The sequence below is a fragment of the Phoxinus phoxinus genome (assembly GCF_949152265.1).
Source record: "Phoxinus phoxinus genome assembly, chromosome: 1".
Classification (NCBI taxonomy): domain Eukaryota; kingdom Metazoa; phylum Chordata; class Actinopteri; order Cypriniformes; family Leuciscidae; genus Phoxinus; species Phoxinus phoxinus.
The window spans coordinates 50,685,824-50,710,488 of NC_136876.1; the positions used below are offsets into that span (position 1 = coordinate 50,685,824).

A 24,665-nucleotide genomic window follows, 5' to 3' on the forward strand; every position below is an offset into this window, starting at 1 on the left:
CGGGAAAAAACGGGAGTTCCCGACGGGGAGGCTGTGATCTAGATGGAAAATAGCGATCATCTAGTAAACTCTTTTTAGAATCACATTCAAAATCATCGGCTGGCCAGTCAATATTTAATTTAGCTACAGCGCGAGATAAAACCTCCATAAGCTCCTCATCACCAGAGGTATGAGCTAGCGAAAACTCATAATCCCCTGTATCAACACTGACAGCGTCCAATTCCTCGGAACTGGATAGCTGCGGCATTGGTGCCTCAACCCGGGGAGAAGAAACCGCAGGGCGGGCTTCCCCCTGGGCAGAGACACCGGATCCAGCAGGTAAAGGCTGAGATAGGGCGGTGCCCGTCTCAAACCCCGCTGCTAGATCCATCTGCGAACCCCAAGATACGTTTCGCCGCTGTGCCTCGGCAGCAGCGGGACCCGTACCTCGGGGAGCGCGGACCGAACCGTCCTCCTCAAAGAACGCCCGGCGAGAGCGGAGCGTCCTCACGGACAGCAGCTCGCAATGCTCACAGTCAGCTCCCTCGAGAACTGACTGGGCATGCTCCACTCCCAAACAAGCAACACAAAGCTGATGTGTGTCCCCACCCGTGATGTAACGAGGGCAGGGAACAACACAACGCTTGAAATCTTGCTTGCTCGCCATAATATATATATATTGAGTGTGTTTGTAACAGACAACAATAAATCAGACAAAGGACAAATACAGAGAGCGCTTCGCTGAAGAAACAGAAGCTGTCACGCTCTGCGTTCAGGGGTGATTTATAGTTTCCTGGTCTATGACGTCACCTGACGTCCCGCTCATTCATTGGATTGATTATACATGTGCTTCATGACGAGACACTTGGAAGTGTTCCCATTGCGTAAACGCAGCGGGAGTTCCCTTGATAGGGAACTATACAGGTGGAGCTGGGGAAGGGGAAGGGTTCTGAAAGCACGCTGCAAACTGTTAACAGCAAACAATGCAAAGTATTTGAATGTTTGAGCAGCAAACTCATTGGCCGCTGATGCAACAGCAACCAATCAGCTGCTATGTAGATAACGACATAATTGAAACTAATAAGTTAAAGACCCATCAGCCTGCAACATTCAAAGTTTCATGCCAGAACTATGTAAGACTTCCTGTTTCAAGCAACCTATTTCCTAGTTGAAATTTATGTGGTCACATAAATGAAAATGTGGTTTCATTCAATTCTTTTATATTGCATTTTACACCATGCACTAAATAAATAAAATTCCACTTAACTGGCCTAAAATATTATGATGATGAAATATGGAAAGGTTTGAAAACCATGCACATTTTTTATTTAAAACTTCAATGTGTAATCATATTAATAAAGGGTCGAACAACAATACGCTAGGAGCCTTATCCCAAATCCCCTATAAAGGTATGACGACATATAGGTTTTTAATTTCCAACATAAAAACTATATAACTGTAAAAGTAAATCTCCTAGTTATAACCTTTATTAATGACACGGTTAATTAAATTCCTCAAATGTGTAAATTATTATGTACAATATAGTTGATTGTTAAAAATAAAATTAAAATACGCAAAGGTTTAAAGACGACATAAATTCAAAATCTGTTTTATGGAAATCGCATACAGAAATGATGTAGATCCAAATCACCAATGTCAATTTTGCAAAAATCTAATCACAATATGTTCTTTAATAATTACCTTCATAATATTCTTCTGTGTCATTATGATATACAACATAACCAAGAAAATAATCATAGAAATCTTCTTTAACCCATAATTCCTGTTTTTTTTCTTTGCACAAGTCTGTTCTGGTGACAATGACAACAGTGATGATATAAATTATGTCAATGAATAAAAACAAAAAGAAACAGATTTTATCCAAGCGATCTACAAAAGCCTCGTTGCTGTTTGCCACTTGCTCTTTTTGGTCAATGTTTTCCAAAAAGTTCACTACTTTTTGGAGGGAAGCCACATCTGAAGGCAGATCGCTGGACTTTGTTGTTACAATCACACCAGCATCTGCTAATGGAAAAATAAATCAAAATAAACAAATGTATACATATATATATATATATATATATATATATATATATATAATATCTTACCTTCATCCTGACCCGGGCTGGCAGTTTTTTTGTTTGTTTTTATGTTTGAGCATTTACAAGGCAGGAATCTGTCATCCAATGTCAGACGTGTCAACAAAATAGACACCACCATGCTCAACACCAGATTGATCAGACAGAAGCAGAAATGATAATCTTTGGAGCAAAATACAGAGCAATTAATAATTTACCTGTGCATTGCATAATTATAAATTAACAAAAAAATAAACTGTACAATATTATAAATTATAAATCACATTTTGTCACGTCACATCAGCTAACCACTGGGGTGCCTCAGGCTTCGGTGCTGGGGCCCCTCCTCTTCTCAAAATACAACATCGCTCAGACCTTTTATCTGTTCACAAAGTTCTTCTTACCACTGATATGCTAACAACAAACAATTCTGGACTACACTGACAGGTGTGCAAGAGGCCTGTTATATTTTTGGTTTTCACTTACGGAGGATAGGACTACATCGTCCACCACTGCCTAGGTGATCGTTGAGGATGAGGAGGAACATGGTGAAGCTCAGGACTAAGGTGACCTTAAGGTTGTTGCGTTCTCCTCCTTGAACTGGCAGAGAAAAGGTCACCAGGTCAGCCAGCATTATTAACACACTGGGCAGGATCAGGGTCACAACAGCTTTGAAAGGACTGATGGATAAAGAGACCTGTTAACAAATGACAGGAGAAAGAATACATATCAGTTTAATATATAGTTCATATCAGTTTAATATTTATGTCTAAACATGAACACCTAACAATATTCTGTTTACTGAATTAGAAAAAAAGTACATTTTAATACTCAAAAGTTCCTCTGTAGACCAAAAAATAAAAATAATGTCCCGCAGTAATGGCAGTAAGTAAAAATTATATTTTTAATTTTTAATAATAATTCTAATAATTCTAATTCTAATTTTAATAATAATTTGCCAGTGTTAGGCATGATGTGTCAGCCATAAGGCAAAGAAAGTAATAAACAGCGATTATCAAATAAAAACATAGGCTGATATGGCATATTTGTTTGGGGTAATATTATTATTATATGAAAAGAAGAAAAAGTTGATTACAGGTACAATTATATATTAAAGCAATTGGTTACAAGCATATTTATGTGAAAAAATAAGTAAAATTTCCCTTAAGTAATTGCATATTTCTCCTTTCTCACATCGTTTTGCCTAGTGTTGGTGGTTTCTATGGTTCATAACCATTCCAAAAAATAATAAATAAATTAGAACTGTGTGGTAGTGTAAAATTAGTCAAAACAGGGCTGCCATGTGAAGGCATGTGCTGATTGTCTGAACCCGTATCGAATCACGGCAATTCATTGTGTGTCCTCCTCAGTAGCGCTGATTGAGAGCGGAGTGACGTGGACAAAACTTTGGGGACATAACCAGGTCTAGGCCTTAGAAACACCTTCACAAGACCTGAGCCAAACTCCATACAAGGCTCACTCACAGAAAGAGCCTGCAGATCCCCCACCCGCTTGAGAGAGGCCAACGCTAACAAAAGTGCCACCTTGAGATTCAGAATCCGGTCAGGAGCTGGAAGGCTCTAATAGCCCCTCCAGAACAACTGATAAATCCCAGGTGGGGGAAACTAATAGGACGTGCAGGCCTCAAGTGTCTAACTCGCTTAAACGGTGTCTACCTAAGGGGACCTCGTCTGACTCCTGATAGACAGCGATAGCCGCGACATAAACTCTCAAGGTGGTAGCAGATGTTCCAGCCACAAATTTATCCTGCAGGAATTCCAGCACTGAACTGACCGGGCAAGCTGACCGGGTCCACTGCATGAGCCGAACACCAAGACTCAAAAACCTTCCACTTAGAGAAATACAGCAGTCAAGTAGAAGGCGCACGAGCGTTATCAATGGTCTCCCGGACATCAGCGGGAAGACCAGACGCCACTGTCGCTAGCGATTGCCTCTTATCGGCCACACCCACAGCCTCCATCTTGGGTCGAGGATGCCGAATCCTGCCCTGCAGCTGAGACCGCAGATGATAGGAATCTGCCAAGGGGACCCCTCCACCAGGGTGCTCACACTCAAAAAAACAATTATGTCTAAACATAAGATTTATGTATTTGAATTGCATAACAAATTTCCATCCATTTGGATTACATAGTTTTAACATAAACCAATTAATAATCTGAATGTGATTCATATTTTTAAGTCATATATAAATGAAACAGATAAGATTTATGTAATTGTATTAATAAACTGAATGTGATTCATATTTGTCAATCATATGTAAATGAAATGAAGATTTATGTAATCGTATACAGAAAAACACCCATAATAAATTAGCACTGCTCAGTGTTCATATGTGTGCACACTACAGAGTTAAAGTACCATTGAATCAGTTTGAAGTTAATGAGATAATTAAGTGGTGATAGAGCATTAATTATGAACACCTGCTGTTAACAAGCAGAATCACTGAAGAACAGAGAAACACAAGAAATACAACTGACTTCAGACACAGCCTTAGATGAAATCAACTAAAGATAAAAGAAGACATTAAATATGTGAAGATCTCAGCAGAGGAGGATTAAACAACTCCACAAACAGCATTACCAGCTTCACTTATTACTAACCAGACTGACTTTATTTAATATCTGATTTAATGAAATCATATTTTGTATTTTAAAGTCACCATGATGGTGGATAGCATTTGGTTTAGTTGGGGTCTTGACCCTTAACACTTATATATAAAATATTCTTTGGCTGTTATAATTGTGTGTTTGTAAAGCACATTTGTTGTAGGAAAAAAAGCCATGAGAAAGTGAGATCAGGTGATGTTGGCTGTTTACTCGTGTAATACAAAGTCATCGTCACGTTAATTGCCTGAATCCCTGAACTTAATCAGTGTCTAATACTTTGATCATAGATTTTTATTTTAAATATTTGTTTAGAGTAAAAGTCATTTGATTTTACAACATCAGAGCAAGGCTATTTATTAAATTATATAAATGATTTTAAAATCATTTAATACAGTAATCTTCTTCTGTTAAGATGTTACTTAGACATCAAGAATCAGTGTATGATTCTCAACAATGGTGACAATCAATGAAATTCTACATGCTGCAGTGCATGCTGGGTACCACCAATCAAAACTCACCCATATCTCCCAGTATGCACTGATTATCTGGATATTTAGTTTGATTGTCACCATTGTTGAGATTTATACGCTGTTTCTTGATGTCTGTGTGCATCTAAGTAATGCCATAGATTAAAGTTTTTGTTCACTAAATAAATATTTTTAAAAACCATGGATATTATTTTACAAACAACGCTGCTAGATATGCTGTAGAATTAAATTATTATGAATAAAACAATATTAAAAACACAAGTCCAATATAATCAAAGCATTAGGCGGAGAATAAGATCAGGGAGCCAGACAATTGCATGATGATATCATACCCAATTAAATCCAACATCACCTCATCTCACTTTATCATGGCTTTTTTGCTACATCAAATGTGGTTTACAAACACAAAATTATAACAGCCAAAGAATATTTTATATTAAAGAGTCAAGGGTCAAGAGACCAACTAAAGCAAATGCTATCCACCATTATGGTGACTTTAAAATACAAAATATGATTTAATTAAATCGGATATTAAATAAAGTAAATCTGGTTAGTAATAAGTGAAGCTGGTAATGCTGTTTGTGGAGTTGTTTAATCCTCCTCTGCTGAGATCTTCACATATTTAATGTCTTCTTTTATTTTTAGTTGTTTTCATCTAAGGCTGTGTCTGAAGTCAGTTGTAGTTCTTGTGTTTCTCTGTTCTTCAGTGATTCTGCTTTTTAACATCAGGTGTTCATAATTAATGCTCAATCATCTCTTAATTATCTCATTAACTTCAACACTGATTCAATGGTACTTTAACTCTGTAGTGTGCACACATATGAACACTGAGCAGTGCTAATTTAACATGGGTGTTTTTCTGTATACCATTACATAAATCTTATCCATTTCATTTACATATGACTGACAAATATGAATCACATTCAGATTATTAATTGGTTTATGTTAAAACTATGTAATCCAAATGCATGGAAATTTGTTATGCAATTCAAATACATAAATCTTATGTTTAGACACAATTGTTTTTTTTTGAGTGCAGGATTACTTAGTTAGGATATTTTAAGGGCTTCATGCCCATCTTGGACGCCATCTTGAAAATTACACCTTTCTAGTGGTCAAACTTTGGTAAACTTTTAGTATGTAAGGACACCTAATATCACAAAAATACAGCTGAGAAACCTTTTGTTCAAATTTTTTTGGGGTTAGGTGTTTTTCCCCCCCCCATATATGCAGCCGCCTATAAAGGCGTCATCGGATGCCCAAGTTGGTATGATTCTTTAGGGTGTTGATATGTAAAGTTTGTAATATACTTTGGTTAAAATTCCTCAATGGTTGTGTAAAACAACACCCTTTTTATAGACTGGATAAACCCAGCCTGAACTGCCAGCGATTTGATTTAGCCCTGCAGCTCAAGCTGGAAACCTGTACACTTATCTCTCCTGCTTCCTTTCCAAATTTGCAGGAACCAATCACAAACTGGCTTATCCAATCGCTCGATGCCATTGCTGCATCTGCAAACCACTGATCAATGCTCCAAACCAACACGTTTGTTTTGTACAAACTGGAGTTTTCACGTCTGATTGGTTAAAGGACTATCCAATTGCGTACACACAGCAAAAACTCCAGTGTTCACAGAAAACACTCCAGTGTTAAATTAACACTCCTGGGAGTTTATATGAGTCCACACTCAAGAGTGTAAAGTGTTAAAATATGAGTGTTAAATGAACACTCAAGAGTGTTAAAGTTAATGAGATAATGAAGTTAATAATTGAGTGATGATTGAACATTAGTGATGAACACCTGATGTTAACAAGCAGAATCACTGAAGGAGAAAATCACAAATTGTAAGCCACCATTATGGAGATCAGTGCTTGCTTTAGGTGGGCTCTTGACCCTTATATTATTTACTTTAATTTTTTACTTTTGCCTGCTGTTATTAGTTAGTAACAGACAGATGAATAAAGAAAAAAAGTGATCTGTCGGTCATGTTATGACAATCATAATTTGAACTTGATCACTGAACCCTTATTTCTGACTTAGTTTTAAGTTGTTTATTACAGCATGACTGTGATTCCACATAAATATCCAGAATGTTTGATAAATAAATACGGAATAGTTTGTTTTAATTATATTTATTCATTTTAAAAAATCTTTATTTTAGGCACACACAGACATCAAGATTCAGTCTATGCATCTCAACAATGGTGATGAGCAAAATATTCAATTAGAAAAAGGAAATTACTTAAAAGACAATTCAGATCATAATTTGTTAATTCCGCAATGCATGATGGGAGCCATTAATGAGTTGATTGGTGGCAGCCACTGCAACATGCTTTATTATTGTCACCATTGTTGAGATTCACAGGCTGATTATTGATGTCTGTGTTTCTAAAGAAAGTGATTTAAAAGTCTCTTGATCAGAACAATGTTTATTAAATATTTTGGATTATGTTAAAAATACTGAAAATCATATGCTTTAGAATCAGAGAGCTGCTGTATTAACAAATTACACCAAACTATCCAAATATGTTTTGTTTATTTCAGATCACAATATGATTATGTCAAAACATAAATCGACTCCATCAGATCACTTTTTCTCTTTGTCCATCTGACTGTTACTAATTAATAACAGCAGACAAGCAAAATTTTAAGTAAAATATATAAGGATCAAGAGCCCAACTAAAGCAAACACAGATCTCCATAATGGTGGCTTACAATTTGAGATTTTCTCCTTCTGTGATTCTGCTTGTTAACATCAGGTGTTCATCACTAATGTTCAATCATCACTCAATTAATAACTTAATTATCTCATTAACTTTAACACTCTTGAGTGTTCATTTAACACTCATATTTTAACACTTTACACTCTTGAGTGTGGACTCATATACACTCCCAGGAGTGTTAATGTAACACTGGAGTTTTTGCTGTGCAGAGTCATTTGAACTATACCCGTTGATCACGCCTCTTGTGCAGTAGAAATACAGAGCAGACTCCCCAGACTAATGTTCAATCTTAAAAGATTGAGCTTGGTCTGGTGATAGCCAGACTACCCTTTTTACCTCCTCAAAAACAACTTTGTTCACAGTGACCTGTTTCGGTGCATGTCTCTTTAAATGATAATGAGCAACTGCTCACCCCGCCCCTCTCTTCCGTGGGAGGTGTCGAATGGCTGAAGTAAAAAATATGCTAGTACGGGACAGTCCATCAGTGGTCGTGGGCGGAGCATGAGCATTATGATATCATTGTTCTCAGAAAATCCAAACGGCCTGATTATTGAGTGTGTTTAGACTTTTTGAGGATTAAAAAAAAAGGAGTGAATGGATTTTTTTCTTTGTATGGTTGTTGTGTCCACACACTGCATTTATATGCAAACACTATATAAAAGTTAATTTTGCATCCGATGACCCCTTTAATAAATTGTGCACATAAAGGCCACATATACAGTTGTAATAGTCAAAATCTGTTTTGGTTTTGCTTTCACTTTTCCGATTGCCTGAGTTCTCATCCTTGTTTGTTTACCATGGTTTCTAATTAGTGCACACCTGTTCCTTGTTTTGTTAATGATCATTCACTGTGTATATAAGCCCTTAGTATTCCCAGTTATGTTTGTCAATGTTAACAAACAAACACTACAATGTTATTACATCTGTAGTGTGTTACGTGTTCTCTGTGATCATTAAAGTATTTGTATTTCCTATTCATCAAGATGTCCAGAGACCAGCCAGCCTTCAGCCACTTCCACCACGGACTTTGAGCCAGAGCCCAAGCGAATAAGAGTTTGACCAGGTGCGTGAGACTGCACCTACATCCATCATTGAGGGCGTTCTAGGGCATTCACATTTGCATGAAGTGGAGCCCCGCCCATACTTCTGTCACTGAGGGTGTGCTTTACCCGATCCCCATAAAATGGTATGATGAATTACATTTTTGGTCATATCTCAAAGTCTCCAGTCTTCGCTGGTCCTGTCCAATCTCCATTCTTCTTTGTCATCACTAGTTCCGCCCAGCTCTAGGTCTCATTTGTCTGCCTCAGAGCCCATTATACTTCACCTCGACCCTCGACTAAACCTGGGACCGTCGTACTGATAAAGGGCTAAAATTCAAATATGGTAATAGGTGTTTCATTTCCGACACATGCTTTAAGCAGTCCACCAATCACAACGAACTGGTCCATTTGACCAATTAGAGCAGAGTAGACCAATCACAACAGACTGGGCCATCTGACCAATCAGAGCAGAGTAGACCAATCACAACAGACTGGGCCATGTGACCAATCAGAGCAGAGTAGACCAATTGATACACTGGGCCATCTGACCAATCAGAGCAGAGTAGACCAATCACAACAGACTGGGCCATGTGACCAATCAGAGCAGAGTAGACCAATTGATACACTGGGCCATCTAGGGCCTGTTTCAGAAAGGAGGTTAAGTGAAAACTCTGAGTATGTTAACCCTGAAATGAGGGAAACTCTGGGTTTTCCGTTTCAGAATGGGAGGTAAATCAAACCTGAGAAAGCAGAGTAAGTCAAGCCCGTTTCTAAAAGAGAGGTAACTTATACTCAGAGTCAGTTACCATGGCAACTTACTCTGTGAACCTAACCTGGTCGGGAGCAGGTTTTCTTCGGTAAACCCAGAGTTTCTTGCGGCCTCCTCCCCTTTTTTAAAGAGGAAGCGGTGTTTAAACACCTCATTCATTCTTTCTGTACATTTATTCATTGCTGTTTTTACTGTTGTTTTTTCACCATTTTTTTATAAGATTAAGTCTGTATAACTCCTTAACTGGCAACTGAAAATACAGTAGATTAGAGTTACATCATGTAGTTCTAAACAAATTCTACAGAATTAAACTCCTCAAATTACCTTGAATTGGAGAATTCAAAACTCCAGAATTACCTCTGGCCTCTCTGTGGCAGCAGAAACTGTTTCTTCATCCCCATCATCCTGGGAAGATGAGCATTTGGTTGACTACACTTTATAATAGGCCTAGTATTTGTCATAATTTCTGGTGTATTGAGTCGGCTACGTACAACTGCCTGGGGTTCTGTTGGGACAGGAGGCTCCAAAAGACACACAGCAAAAACTCCAGTGTTCACAGCAAATACTCCAGTGTTAAATTAACACTCCTGGGAGTTTATATGAGTCCACACTCAAGAGTGTAAAGTGTTAAAATATGAGTGTTAAATGAACACTCAAGAGTGTTAAAGTTAATGAGATAACTAAGTTAATAATTGAGTGATGATTGAGCATTAGTGATGAACACCTGATGTTAACAAGCAGAATCACTGAAGGAGAAAATCACAAATTGTAAGCCACCATTATGGAGATCAGTGTTTGCTTTAGTTGGGCTCTTCACCCTTATATTATTTACTTTAGATTTTGCTTGTCTGCTGTTACTGATTAATAACAGTCAGATGGACAAAGAGAAAAAGTAATCTGATGGAGTCGATTATGTTTTGACATAATCATATTGTGATCTGAAATAAACAAAACATATTTGTATAGTTTTGTGTAACTTGTTAATAAAGCAGCTCTTTGATTCTAAATATGATGTTCAGTATTTTTAACATAATCCAAAATATTTAATAAACATTGTTCTGATCAAGAGACTTTTAAATCACTTTATTTAGAAACACAGACATCAATAATCAGCCTGTGAATCTCAACAATGGTGACAAGAATAAAGCATGTTGCAGTGGCTGCCACCAATCAACTCATTAATGGCTCCCATCATGCATTGCGGAATTAACAAATTATGATCTGAATTGTCTTTTAAGTAATTTCCTTTTCCTAATTGAATATTTTGCTCATCACCATTGTTGAGATGCATAGACTGAATCTTCATGTCTGCTGGTGCCTAAAATAAAGATTTTTTTTTAAAATAAATAATTAACAATTATTTCGTATTTATTTATCAAAAATTCTGGATATTTATGTAGAATCAGTTATGCTGTAATAAACAACTTTAAACTAAGTCAGAAATAAGGGTTCAGTGATCAAGTTGAAATTATGATTGTCATAACATGACCGACAGATCACTTTTTTCTTTATTCATCTGTCTGTTATAATAACAGCAGGCACACAAAATTTAAAGTAAACAATATAAGGGTCAAGAGGCCAACTAAAGCAAACACTGATCTCCATAATGGTGGCTTACAATTTGTGATTTTCTCCTTCTGTGATTCTGCTTGTTATCATCAGGTGTTCATCACTAATGCTCAATCATCACTCAATTATTTACTTAATTATCTCATTAACTTTAACACTCTTGAGTGTTCATTTAACACTCATATCTTAACACTTTACACTCTTGAGTGTGGACTCATATAAACTCCCAGGAGTGTTAATTTAACACTGGAGTGTTTTCTGTGAACACTGGAGTTTTTGCTGTGTGTAGAGGGAGAACGTTACATTCAAAATATACCTTTTAAAAATGTATGTTAAATCCACTATTGTTTTATACAGAATTGTTCTATAGTCTATGCAGCATATTTAATGTAATTATAATACATCAGATTTTATTTTAAATTACAGAAGAATTAAGAGTAATCCCTTTAATTAAACTACAATATTTAGATTACTTGGTAATTAATTACACCCAACACTGTATAACAGTAATTCCTCTTTGTGTCTGGCGCTGTTGCCATAGTGACTCATAATATCTGGGCTCCATTGATAATCGCTTTTTATAGTTGTGGTGCACGCGCTTAACTCAGAGTCAGTCAACTTAGAGTTGATTGAACTAACTAATTTCAGCTGATCTGAAACCGAAAACTCAGAGTTTCCCATCTCAGGGTAAGTCAACTCAGAGTTCAAGTTTTAACTCGTTTTAACTTGAAACAGGCCCCTGACCAATCAGAACACAGTAGACCAATCACAACAGACTTGGCCATCTGACCAAGCAGAGCAGAGTAGACCAATCACAACAGACTGGGCCATCTGACCAAGCAGAGCAGAGTAGACCAATCAACACACTGGGTCATCTGACCAATCAGAGCAGAGTAGACCAATCACAACAGACTGGGTCATCTGACCAATCAGAACAGAGTAGATCAATAACAACAGACTGGGCCATCTGACCAATCAGAGCAGAGTAGACCAATCAACACACTGGGTCATCTGACCAATCAGAGCAGAGTAGACCAATCACAACAGACTGGGTCATCTGACCAATCAGAGCAGAGTAGACCAATCACAACAGACTGGGTCATCTGACCAATCAGAGCAGAGTAGACCAATCACAACAGACTGGGTCATCTGACCAATCAGAGCAGAGTAGACCAATCACAACAGACTGGGCCATCTGACCAATCAGAGCAGAGTAGACCAATCACAACAGACTGGGTCATCTGACCAACCAGAGCAGAGGAGACCAATCACAACAGACTGAGCCATCTGACCAATCAGAGCAGAGTAGACCAATCACAACAGACTGGGTCATCTGACCAACCAGAGCACAGTAGACCAATCACAACAGACTGAGCCATCTGACCAATCAGAGCAGAGTAGACCAATCACAACAGACTGAGCCATCTGACCAATCAGAGCAGAGTAGACCAATCACAACAGACTGGGTCATCTGACCAACCAGAGCACAGTAGACCAATCACAACAGACTGGGCCATCTGACCAATCAGAGCTGAGTAGACCAATCAACACACTGGGTCATCTGACCAATCAGAGCAGAGTAGACCAATCACAACACACTGGGTCATCTGACCAATCAGAGCAGAGTAGACCAATCACAACAGACTGGGTCATCTGACCAACCAGAGCACAGTAGACCAATCACAACAGACTGGGCCATCTGACCAATCAGAGCAGAGTAGACCAATCAACACACTGGGTCATCTGACCAATCAGAGCAGAGTAGACCAATCACAACAGACTGGGCCATCTGACCAACCAGAGCAGGATAGGTTCTCGAAAGGAGGGGTTTAGAGAGACCGAATCCTTTATCGAATAGTTTCTGACAATGTGAGAAAACCACTGATGCTGAAATGTATATTATGAGAAAATTTGAAAAGTGTTTTTGACTTTGTTGTTAACCTATTGTAGGAGATCTCCAAATCAAAATTAGGAACCTTTAAAATAGCATAATAAGCACTTTAATTCACTCCCATTCTTAAGAGTGGAATTCATCTCTAAAACTTTGCAGTGTGTATACAGTATGTCCTAAGACCAAACATTAAGACAGTAAACAAGGTCTTTCATGTCTTGTTGCCTTTAAGAGTTTAAGGTAATCCTGACATCTGGTTTCACAGACAGGGTTTAGATCAAGCCAGGATTAGGCGTTAGTAAAATTAGGACATGCAAGTAGCTTTTTTAAACATGCCTTAGAATAAAACATTACTGGTGTGCATCTTGACATATTTTAAGATATGCCAGTGCAAGTTTCTTTTAATTAAAACTGGAACAAACATGCATTTTAGTCTGGGACTAGCTTAAACCTTGTCTGTGAAACCAGGCATAGAAGTAAGAATCAGAATGAAGTCAGTAGTTACCGAGATATAACTGCTGTTTTGAAACGTTTGCTCTTGTTTTATCATCACATTCACAGTCTCCCACTCTCCTTGAATGCCTCCAGCATTAGATATGTTAGCTGGATGGTTGAGGTTAACCTGACATTCTATAGATCAACACAAGCAAAATAATGTTTAGCTGTTTAGCTTATTATTCAGATATCTTTTACAGGTTGTCCTTATAAATCATTTATTCTGGAAGAATGTCCCTGGTTAAAGGGTAAACTCTGTCAGTAATTTCTCTCCCTCATGTTGTTCCCTGTAAGACTTTCGTTCATCTTCTGAACACAAATGAAGATATTAGTGATTAAATCTGAGAGCTGTCTCACTCCTCCATAGGCTTCTATTGTAATTTAAACTTGCCGGCCCAGAAAGTTAGTAAAGACAATGTTTAAAATAGTGACTACAGTGGCTCAACCTTAAGTTTATCAAGCGACGAGAATACTTTTTGTGCGGGAAAAAACAAACAAAAATAACAACTTTATTCAACTCTTCAGTGTGGGCCTCTGAGTGAGTTCACGTAGTGTAACAGCGCAGCGCTTCTGGGGTGTACGTCAGAACGGAGGCTCACTATTAGTATAAAGTCGTTATTTTGCGCGCAATAAGTATTCACGAGTTCACACGTACATGAAATCAGATGCAGTAATTTATGCGTATTTGGCATGCTGTCCGGGAGAGGGCTCCGAGCTCGAAATTTGGCCCGAACCCAGAGTACTCCCCCCTTTACTGGGATAGAAACCAGCCGAGAGTGAGGTGGTGAGGTGATAGGGTGGTGGAGGGATGCTGTGCAACTGTCATGGGACAGAGGTGAGGGAAGGCTATATTTATACCGGCTTCCTCTTGTGCTGATTGGTTGATTACCTGAATGTGCTCCTCCTGAACTTTGTTACATAAAACTTAATTTCTCGTCGCTTGATAAACTTAAAAAAACACACTTTTTTTTTTAAAAAGACCAAAGAGTTTCGATATTTTTGCTATTTAAAACTTGACTCTTCTGTAGTTACATCGTGTACTAAGACCGACAGAAAATTAAAAGTTGTGATTTTCTAGGCCAATATGACTAGGAACTATCCTCTCATTCATGCGTAATAATCCAGGAACTGCTGCCGTACCAGCAGCGCAATGATATTACACACCGCCTGAAAATAGTCCCCAGCTCGGTAACTTCCAACGTGACCGGCACTAAGTGTGTAACATCATTGCACTGCTGGTACGGCAGCAGTTCCTGGATTATTACGCATGAATGAGAGAATAGTTCCTACTCATATTGGCCTAGAAAATCGCAACTTTTCATTTTCTGTCGGTCTTAGTAGACAATGTAACTACAGAAGAGTCAAGCTTTAAATAGGAAAAATATCGAAACTCTTTGGTAATTTTTTTGAGAGAGATGCTAACGGTCTAATCAGATTCAATGATCTATGCTAAGCTATGCTAAAAGTGCTGCCGCCAGACCCGGACATCGGCTGAATGGATTCGAAAACGGTAAAACTGTTTAACTCTAGGGGAGCTGGAAAATGAGCATATTTCAAAAAACAGTGGAGTGTTCCTTCAAGGTTGAGCCACTGTAGTCACTATTTTAAACATTATCTTTAATAACTCTTTGGGACGGCAAGTTTCAATTACAATAGAAGCCTATGGAGGAGTGAGACAGCTCTCAGATTTAATCACAAATATCTTGATTTGTGTTGCGAAGATGAACGAAAGTCTTACGGGGTTGAACAACATGAGAGAGAGTAATTACTGACAGAGTTTACATTTTTGGGTGAACTACCCCTTTAACAACAAATTATCAATATCTGTTTTCTTAAAAAGGTTATCTTACCGCTTTGGTTCCATCCATTGATGGCCACAGAACATTCTCCACTCACAAAGGGATAGTTGAAAAGGTTGATATCATTACAGCTCACGGATATGAACAAGATAATGGCATATTCCACGTTACCATTCCTCATCACCTTTACATCATCAGTGTAATGCTTCACGGTGACATCTATGCTGAATTCACAAAGAGAGAGAATATGATTTTCACCCAAGCTGGGAACCAATCAAGAGTCTGTTGTCATGTTTAGCTTTGCTTCATCTGTATACACTCTTCATACTCTGCATGGTAACAGTCATTTCTACAGCAGTTGTGTCATCAGTGGCTACAATGCAGTTCAGACAGCGTTACAATTCACAACTCACTAACACAAAAGAAGATATTTTGACAAATGTCAAAACAACACTGGACCTCAGTTGTTTTTGCATGAGCTTCTCCCTTTTTGTTTCTTTGTTCAGTGATGTACGTCTCTGTAAACGCTGGATAGCACGGTGAGTTTGAGTCACTTATAACGTGTATTTGAAAAAGCAACATCTTACCTAACATGAGAAGCATTTATGAACCTCTTGTCCAACAAAAGACAACATTTAATAACATGTTTTTACTCCAAACTCACTTCATAACTACAGCTGAGCTCATGCTTCTGTGCGATGATGTGGCTTCTTACACAGAATAAGGCAATCGTGTGTTTATTAGTCATGTTTAATAGAAAAAAAACTTTTATATTCAACATAATACAAACAAAATTAGATCAAATGTTCTCACAAATGTTGATATTGAGATTACAAAATTAAAAATATCGTAGCCATTTTATATTTGCATATAAACGGAAAAATGCATGCCATGCCAAAAAAAAAAAACCTGCTCTGAGGTCACTTACGCATTTTCCAAAACCAACGCAGGAGTCCAGATTTTGTCAACTGGTAACATAACAGCTTTAGCATCAGATGTTGTTTCATTCCACTTTAGTTCAAGATCATTCCACATCTATGGAGAAAAAATAAATGGTTACACTTTATTTAGATGGTCCACTTTAGACATAAGTAACTTTGCAACTATGTCTACTAACTCTCATTAGCGAATTAGTAGAATATCTGCTTAATATCTGCTAACTCTTTATTTTGAGTCTCCCTACAAACATTCTACATTTTTTGTAATATTCATCAATATTATTGATCTGCCTGCATTGACAGCATTATATTGAGAACTGAACTGAGCTAGATGATGATATCACGGTTTTCTCCAGCTATATATATTAACTAAATTATAACTTTTTTACAACAAAAATTAACCATCACTGAACTTAACCCAGCTAACAGACTTTTGTTATAAGACCGTTCTCCAAATATTCAGTGTTGGTTCTGAGAACATAAAAAATAAGTTTTCTTGACATGTTTTAAAAGGTATAATGTTCCTCAAACGTTCTTTCAACTTAATTTTATTACATTCTAGGAACGCTGATTTCTAACATTCCAAGAGCATAAAAAAGTCCAGTTTCCTGAATGTTAATAGAATAAGGAAAATCCCCAGTGTTAAATTAACACTGATCAGTGTTTATATAATCCACAGTCAGAGTGTTATAAGAAGCAGTGTTAAAGTTAAAGACATAATTAAGTGATTAATTGAGTTATGATTGAGCACTATTGAAGACACCTGATGATAACAAGCAGAATCACTGAAGGAGAAAACTGTAATTTTAAGTCACCATTATGGTGATGCGTGTTTGTTTTAGTTGGGCTCTTGACCCTGAAATTAATTGATTTATTAGTTTATAGTTTAGTATATAGTTTGGCTGCTGTTCTTGAGATATAACAGATGAACAAAGAAAAAATGTGTTCTGGTGATGTTGATTATTTTTTAACGTAATCATTATTAGACCTGAATCACTGAACTCATTGAGAATATAGCGTCTGAGATACGTTTTCCTTATAGATTATAGCATCACTGTCCTTGTCATACCACATACCATATCTAGCCTTTTCAATGAAATCAAAATGATAAAATCAATGGCCAAAAAATAATTAGTTTTTATTTTATGTTCACATCAGTCATCAATAAGTTGCGTATGACTCTCAACAATGGTGACGAACAGATCACCTCTGATCATAAGCTCATTATTTATTTATGCAGCAATGCATGATGGGAGCCATTAATGAGTTGTGATTGGTTGCACCCAGAATGCACTGCAACATGCTTTATAATCGTCACCATTGTTGAGATTCACAGGCTAATTCACAATGGCTGTCTCAAAAAAATTTTTTTTCAAGTTTTCAAATCAAGTTTTACAACAACCTTTAAAAAAATTTTTTGATTACATGTTATAAGTAAGAAATACTATGCTGTTCAAGGACAGTGCTGCTATAATTCATAAAGTTAACCTAACTCAGAAATTAGGCTCTATATGAGTTCAGTAATGATTGTGAAATAATGATTATGTTAAAACACAATCAACACCATCAGATCACGTTTTCTATTTGTTCATCTGACTGTTATATCTCAGGTACAACAGCCAAACAACATTTAAAGTTAATGATTTAAGGGTCAAGAGGCTAACTAAAGCAAACACTTAAAATGAAAAATTTCTCCTTCAGTGATTCTGCTTGTTAACATCAGGTGTTCATCAATAATGCTCAACACTGAATATTTGGAGACCGTTCTTATAAAAAAAGTCTGTTAAATTCCAGGTGTAAACAGGGCCTTAGTTAGGAGACTGTCTAATGGATAATTGCAATAAAGTGTAACCAAATATACTTCTATTGCTGCTTTTTGAGTTTTTAGAGATACAATAGTTTTTTTTTTTCTTTTGAAAGTTAAACATCAAAAAAGTATCTATACTTACCATGTTTACCTTGACACGGCTGCTCATTTGCATGTTTTTTGTATCCTACACATGGTGACAAGGTCATTCATTTTAAACATGTAAAAAAATATTACATTGAAAAAAATGAATAGTAAGATTTACTTTTTATAATAATAAAAATTAGTCAAATCAACTTTTTTTGTCATATGGAAAAATATGCATTCGAGTTTAAAGGGTGGTTACATTTTATTTTGATGGTCTACTTTACACTGTACTAACTATAAATAGGCTACTCAACTAACTCTCATTAGAATATTAGTGGACTGTTGGGTTATTAGGATTCGGGTTAGTAGAATAAGTTTACATTTATTTGCAAAGTTTAAGTCCAAAGTGGATACATTTGAAAACGCTGTTTTCACGTTGTAGTGTGGACTGTTTAAAAACGATTACGTAAATTTAGTCATGTGACGCATTTTGTACCAATAGATATTCATGTTTATACCAGTATTGTGTCTGTTATGTGCTATTCACTTTCACACTGTTGCTAAAAAATATTATACATTGCACACTCTTCATATCACAGTCCTGCAAAGATGACAGAACATTTAGGCTACTCACATTTGCTGTCCTGCGGCAATACATGAGAGCAGAAGCGTTTTAGACCAAACATACGTGACTGCGTGCGACCTGGTCGAAGAGCGCGGTGGATAGTGGATCAGTGGATAGTGAGATATTTTACTAAATAAAATTATCCTGTCAGAAGAATTGCACGATAAATTCGTTATTTATTTTTCCATCTGATTCATATCAGTGATCTTTTGTGGAGTTTTACGCATGCGCAGTAATGGTGAATTTAGCGTTTTCAGGCGTTTTTCAAAAAGTTTCTCATCCACACTGAAACGTCCGAAAACGCTATAGTGTGGACGGAGAGCATTTATAAACGAAAATGCTGTTTTCAAATGTCTCCGGATTAATGTAGACGTATATATTTGCAAAGTTATAGTTAGTCTAAAGTACAAACCATTGAAATTAAGTGTTACAATATGTATACTGTATGTATACTGTATATTGTTAACAGCGGCATTTGTGTTATATTATTAATTACATTTGTTTTTCGAACATGAAAAAGACAGAAATTATGATGATAAAACAATAAAAACAATCTGCTACTTACAAAAGACATTGTCTCATACTTCATTGAAGTGATGTTTACTTTGACAATACAATCTTTATCCTGTGGTGCGCTCTTCAGTTTCTTAGCAATTATTATATTTGCCAGACATCGACTGTTACATGAATCAGTCAACGCTGTTAGACCAGATAAACATGTTAGAAACATTACTTTTTAAATAAAATAAAAAGGTATTGCAGAAGTCTATAAAAATCATTTGAGAATCCTCAACGTCGAAGAATTGTACAATTTTAACCAACCACATAATGTCAAAATTACAATAGAAATATATTACCAATCAGACATGAAAAGATGAGGAGCAACAAAGAGATCATGTGTTGAAGAACCATTTCAAACCCTACAAACAAACAACAAAAAATTCACTTATTCTCTTATATTCAAACGTCTCTTATATGCATACATATTACGAAACATTTAAGAAACTGATAAACTTTACCTTTGCTTGCCAATGTGAACAAATTATGATATTCTCCCAGAATGCCACAAACATCAGCCGTCACCACTTGTAGTTTATGAACAAGCATCAGTCGTCTTTTTAAAGGCTTATGAGCTCTTTGAATATTACGTCAAAGTACAGACGAACAAACAAAATTGAGCCAGCTCATATTAAATGTCATCCCACATTTTGTGTAAACTGTAGTTTTGGAGATTCTAATAAGCCTCTGAAAGAGTACAAAAGCCGTCAGCTACTGTACCTCCAGGCCCTTCATTCTCCTCTCACACAAACACACACATCTATTAGCAGCCCATGAAGGGAAACGCATTGAGAGGAGTCTGTAATCCTCATTTGCAAGCTCTTTGTTTTGCTGGAGCTTTTAGATGTGCCTGAGGTTAACAAAGACAATGAGCCATACTTGTATGTAAACCCAACTGTTTTTAATCAGAAGAGGTTTAATGACCTGAAACTGCCCGACGAACCACGACTGCACAGACCCAGATAGCCAAGAGCAAAGAAATAAACCAGAACAGGACCTTATCTGAGCCACAAAATCTGTGTATATTAAATATGGAGTTATTTCAGTCTTAATAAGCTGTTAACAAGCAGAATCACTGAAGGAAAGAAGAGAACAGAAAAAGAGACGAGTAGAAACACAAGAACTACAACTGACTTCAGTCACAGCCTTAGATGAAATCCACTGAAGAGAAAAGAAGACATTAAATCTGTGAAGATCTCAGCAGAGGAGGAATAAACAACTCCACAAACAGCATTACCAGCTTCACTTATTACTAACCAGACTGACTTTATTTCTGTCAGACGTCTACAGAAGTTCTTATTGAGAATTAACAGAACTTTAAAGTTTCATTTGAAGTCACTATAACAGTGATTCATGTTACAAAGACCACGAACTCTCTTAAAAAGTCAAGAGTCAAACTGACCAACTAAACTAGACACCGATCACCATAATAGTGATCAAACATTTTCTGTAGACGTCTGACAGAAATAAAGCCAGTCTGGTTAGTAATAAGTGAAGCTGGTAATGCTGTTTGTGGAGTTGTTTATTCCTCCTCTGCTGAGATCTTCACAGATTTAATGTCTTCTTTTCTCTTCAGTGGATTTCATCTAAAGGCGGGCGTACACGGTGCGAGTTCAGACACTCGGGAGGTCGGGAGATATTGCACACGTTACGAGTCAGTTAAATAATATAATCGTGTCATAATCGCGTCAAAGCAGCCGGTACACGGCACGACTGTCCTGCACGAATTTTATCCCGTGCTGGCGGCAATCACGTGAACTTTCAACAGAGAGAGAGAGAGAGAGAGAGAGAGAGAGTGTGTGTGTGTGTGTGTGTGTGTGTGTGTGTGTGTGTGTGTGTGTGTGTGTGTGTGTGTGTGTGTGTGTGTGTGTGTGTGTGTGTGTGTGTGTAGGGGATAGTATACGCTGGTGAAAATCGGGCCGACTCCCCGAATTTTTTAAACATGTTTAAAAATTATCGGGAGGTCGAGAGGTGCTCGTAACGTGCTCGGCTCGTAATTCCTCTCACACGCTGCGAGCCGCGACCATGCGAGCATCACCGATTTCCATTCGATTTCTCCCGAGTGAAAAAATCATTTGCGAGCTCGTAAAAACAGCAAAAATCGCACCGTGTACGCCCGCCTTAAGACTGTGACTGAAGTCAGTTGTAGTTCTTGTGTTTTCCCTTCAGTGATTCTCCTTGTTGACAGCAGGTGTTCATCAATAATGCTCAATCATCACTTAGTTAATCACATCTCATTAACTCTATGATTCAGTGTTACTTCAACATTTAGAGTGGGACCATATGAGTTCATTTAAGACTGGGGATTTTGCTGTGCACATTCTTAATCTTAATTTATACTACACGGTTTCTAGTAGTTTTAGGTCTCAGTTAAAGGAATATATTTCATCTAAAAAAATAAAAAACCCGTTTCCTTTAATCCTCCCTTGTTTGGCTTATGCTACTCTGAGGAATGCCTGAACTTTGTATTTGTATTATTACGATACAAATTTGTATTAACTTAGTTTGTATTAACTTTGTATTATTACTTCTTGCATTATTTTTGCCTCTTCATGATGACTAGCTTGCTGTAGTCCTCAGTTATAAGTCGCTTTGGCGTCTGCTAAATGACTAAATGTAAATGTAAAAAACAACAAAAAAAACAAACATGTATGCCTCATTTGAATGCAAAAGGAAAAAATATGTCCATATTCATGGTATCTGCAAGGGGGGGGAAAACACTAGTTGATTCTTTACAAAATTCTGTTTGTGTTCCCAAAAGAAAGTCTCAAGTTTGGAACGACTCAAGTGTAAGAAATTATAGTCTGCCCCGATCCAACTTCCACTCCAATATATACATTTATATCAGAATGTGCCTTCACTTAAAAGAGTTTATTATCATATACAGACAATTACATCCAATCTCAGTAATATGTAAATAAATAGTATCACAGAGGGCAACCAACGACCATTTTGATTACAGGGACTTCAAATAGCTTGTCACCTTAAACATTTGAGCGTTCTAACAGAAGATCAAAGATGTGATCACTTCAGATAGATTGTATCATCTAAACCTTTTGCTGTTCTGATTTCATTTACATTAAGAGTTGACCATTTGGGTTGATCATATCCTGAACAAATGGTAATCAATTGTAGAATGGGAATGGGACACAGAGAATCTTCTCAGACAAGGGGGAATCTCAACTTCATTAACATACAGACCACAGCTGTCACGATAAGAGCAACTTCGTTTGCATTAAGAGTTGTAAACTGTACCAGGATAAAAGGTTTGAGATTTGGATGATCTGAGTTCATTCCGACACCGGTGAACCCAAGGTGCTTTCTTGCCACTACTTTGCTGTATTAAACTTCCTTTTTGAGATCTTCGACGTCCACATCATTTTTTCTTACTCAAGGGTGAATCAAGCTTTTACTGCAAATGCCAATAACGGCTCATTTGACCACATCCAAGTCCAGCGGCCGTTTCCTCCAAACAGAGCCGATTCACAGGAGAGATCAGGACAGGTGATGGATATTTGCTAACTCTTTATGTCAGTGAGTGTTTTTCCTGTGTGATGATAATGAAGGGAACAATAGTGCATTTAATCTGGTTATGAGTCAGTCTTCTCAGATTACACACTTTCCTCTGTAAGAAAACACACTCATCATTGGAGAGTTGTGTACATTAGATTTCGCCTCAAGCTTCTGTCCAGAGTGTTTAATATCAACTTAATGATATGAAATTATGGTTAAATAGTAAATGATATATATATATATATATATATATATATATATATATATATATATATATATATATATATATATATATATATATATATATGTGTGTGGACTATGTACTAGCCTGATAAAGCTGTGGTTGTGATAGGAATAGTGTCCTCAGTTTTTGAAAGGTGTTCATGGAGAGAGCGGAAACACAATCAAACAAAAAAGCTTTCTACTTCCACAACTACACTGTAAAAAAAATGTTGGTTTAACTTAAAAAAGCAAGTTACCCTGTTGCCTTAACATTTCGTTGTAATTAAAAATCTGAGTTAATACAATGAAGAAGAATGATTTAATAAACAGAAACTCAAAATAGTATGTTCTCTTCACACATTAGTTATCGAAGTTGATTTGACAAAAGATATCATGAAAATATTTTTTTACAGTCTAATTTGACATTAAGACAATTACTTCCAACAGCCCACCAGAAAACCAGGGTCATAACAGCACACGAGTCACAAGAAATGTGGGCCGATTTTAAGAGAGACCACTTTATATAATTAAAGAAAAGACACTGCACTCAAAAAAATAAATTGTTGAATGAACATGATTTAATCGTATCACCCATTATGCATCTAAGCAAGATTTGAATATTTTATTTGAACACAATATTGGTTTGTAAATTGAACATGATTGTAATATGTCAATGCAACTTCTTTGCAACTAATTGAATCAACATGTTTGTATTGTGTTAGACGAATCAAATGTATTCTCATTCACTCAAAGCACAGGAAAGCAGAATCACCAAAGGAGAAAATCTAATTTTTAAGTCACCATTATGGAGATCAGTGTGTGTTTTAGTTGGGCTCTTCACTCTTAAATTATTAATTTTATGTTTTGTTTGGCTGCTGTACATAAGTTATAACAGCCAGATGAACAAATTGGAATGATGATCTGATGGTGTTGGTTGTGTATTAACATAACCATTATTTCACAATCATTTAACCTGAATTTAACCAGCTAAAATTAATAAATTAAACCTAACTCATAAACTGGACTCTATATGAGTTCAGTGATTCAGGTTAAATGATTGTGAAATAATGTTTATGTTAATACACAACCAATACCATCAGATCACCGTTCCTATTTGTTCATCTGGCTGTTATGAATTATATACAGCAGTCAAACAAAACTTAAAGTTAATAATTTAAGGGTGAAGAGCCCAACTAAAACACACACTGATCTCCATAATGGTGACTTAAAAATTAGATTTTCTCCTTTGGTGATTCTGCTTTCCTGTGCTTTGAGTGAATGAGAATACATTTGATTAGTCTAACACAATACAAACATGTTGATTCAATTAGTTGCAAAGAAGTTGCATTGACATATTACAATCATGTTCAATTTACAAACCAATATTGTGTTCAAATAAAATATTCAAATCTTGCTTAGATGCATAATGGGTGATACGATTAAATCATGTTCAT

At 36.7% G+C, this 24,665-nt stretch overlaps 2 protein-coding genes across 2 annotated transcripts in view; one reads left to right on the forward strand and one right to left on the reverse strand.

The window, feature by feature from the left end:
• Positions 1-24,665, forward strand: part of LOC307003863 (Golgi apparatus membrane protein TVP23 homolog B) — a 291,916-nt gene that overhangs the window by 39,948 nt on the left and 227,303 nt on the right. The gene's annotated exons all lie outside the window — the stretch shown is intronic.
• Positions 1,286-20,025, reverse strand: LOC306988567 (5-hydroxytryptamine receptor 3A-like; the record flags this gene model as incomplete). Its single annotated transcript, XM_079593640.1, has 10 exons — positions 1,286-2,001; positions 2,088-2,240; positions 2,544-2,754; positions 13,673-13,797; positions 15,513-15,685; positions 16,390-16,496; positions 18,349-18,393; positions 19,484-19,617; positions 19,776-19,838; positions 19,938-20,025. 10 exons carry the CDS (start codon positions 20,023-20,025, stop codon positions 1,670-1,672), a joined length of 1,431 nt encoding a protein of 476 aa, XP_079449766.1. The 3' UTR covers positions 1,286-1,669.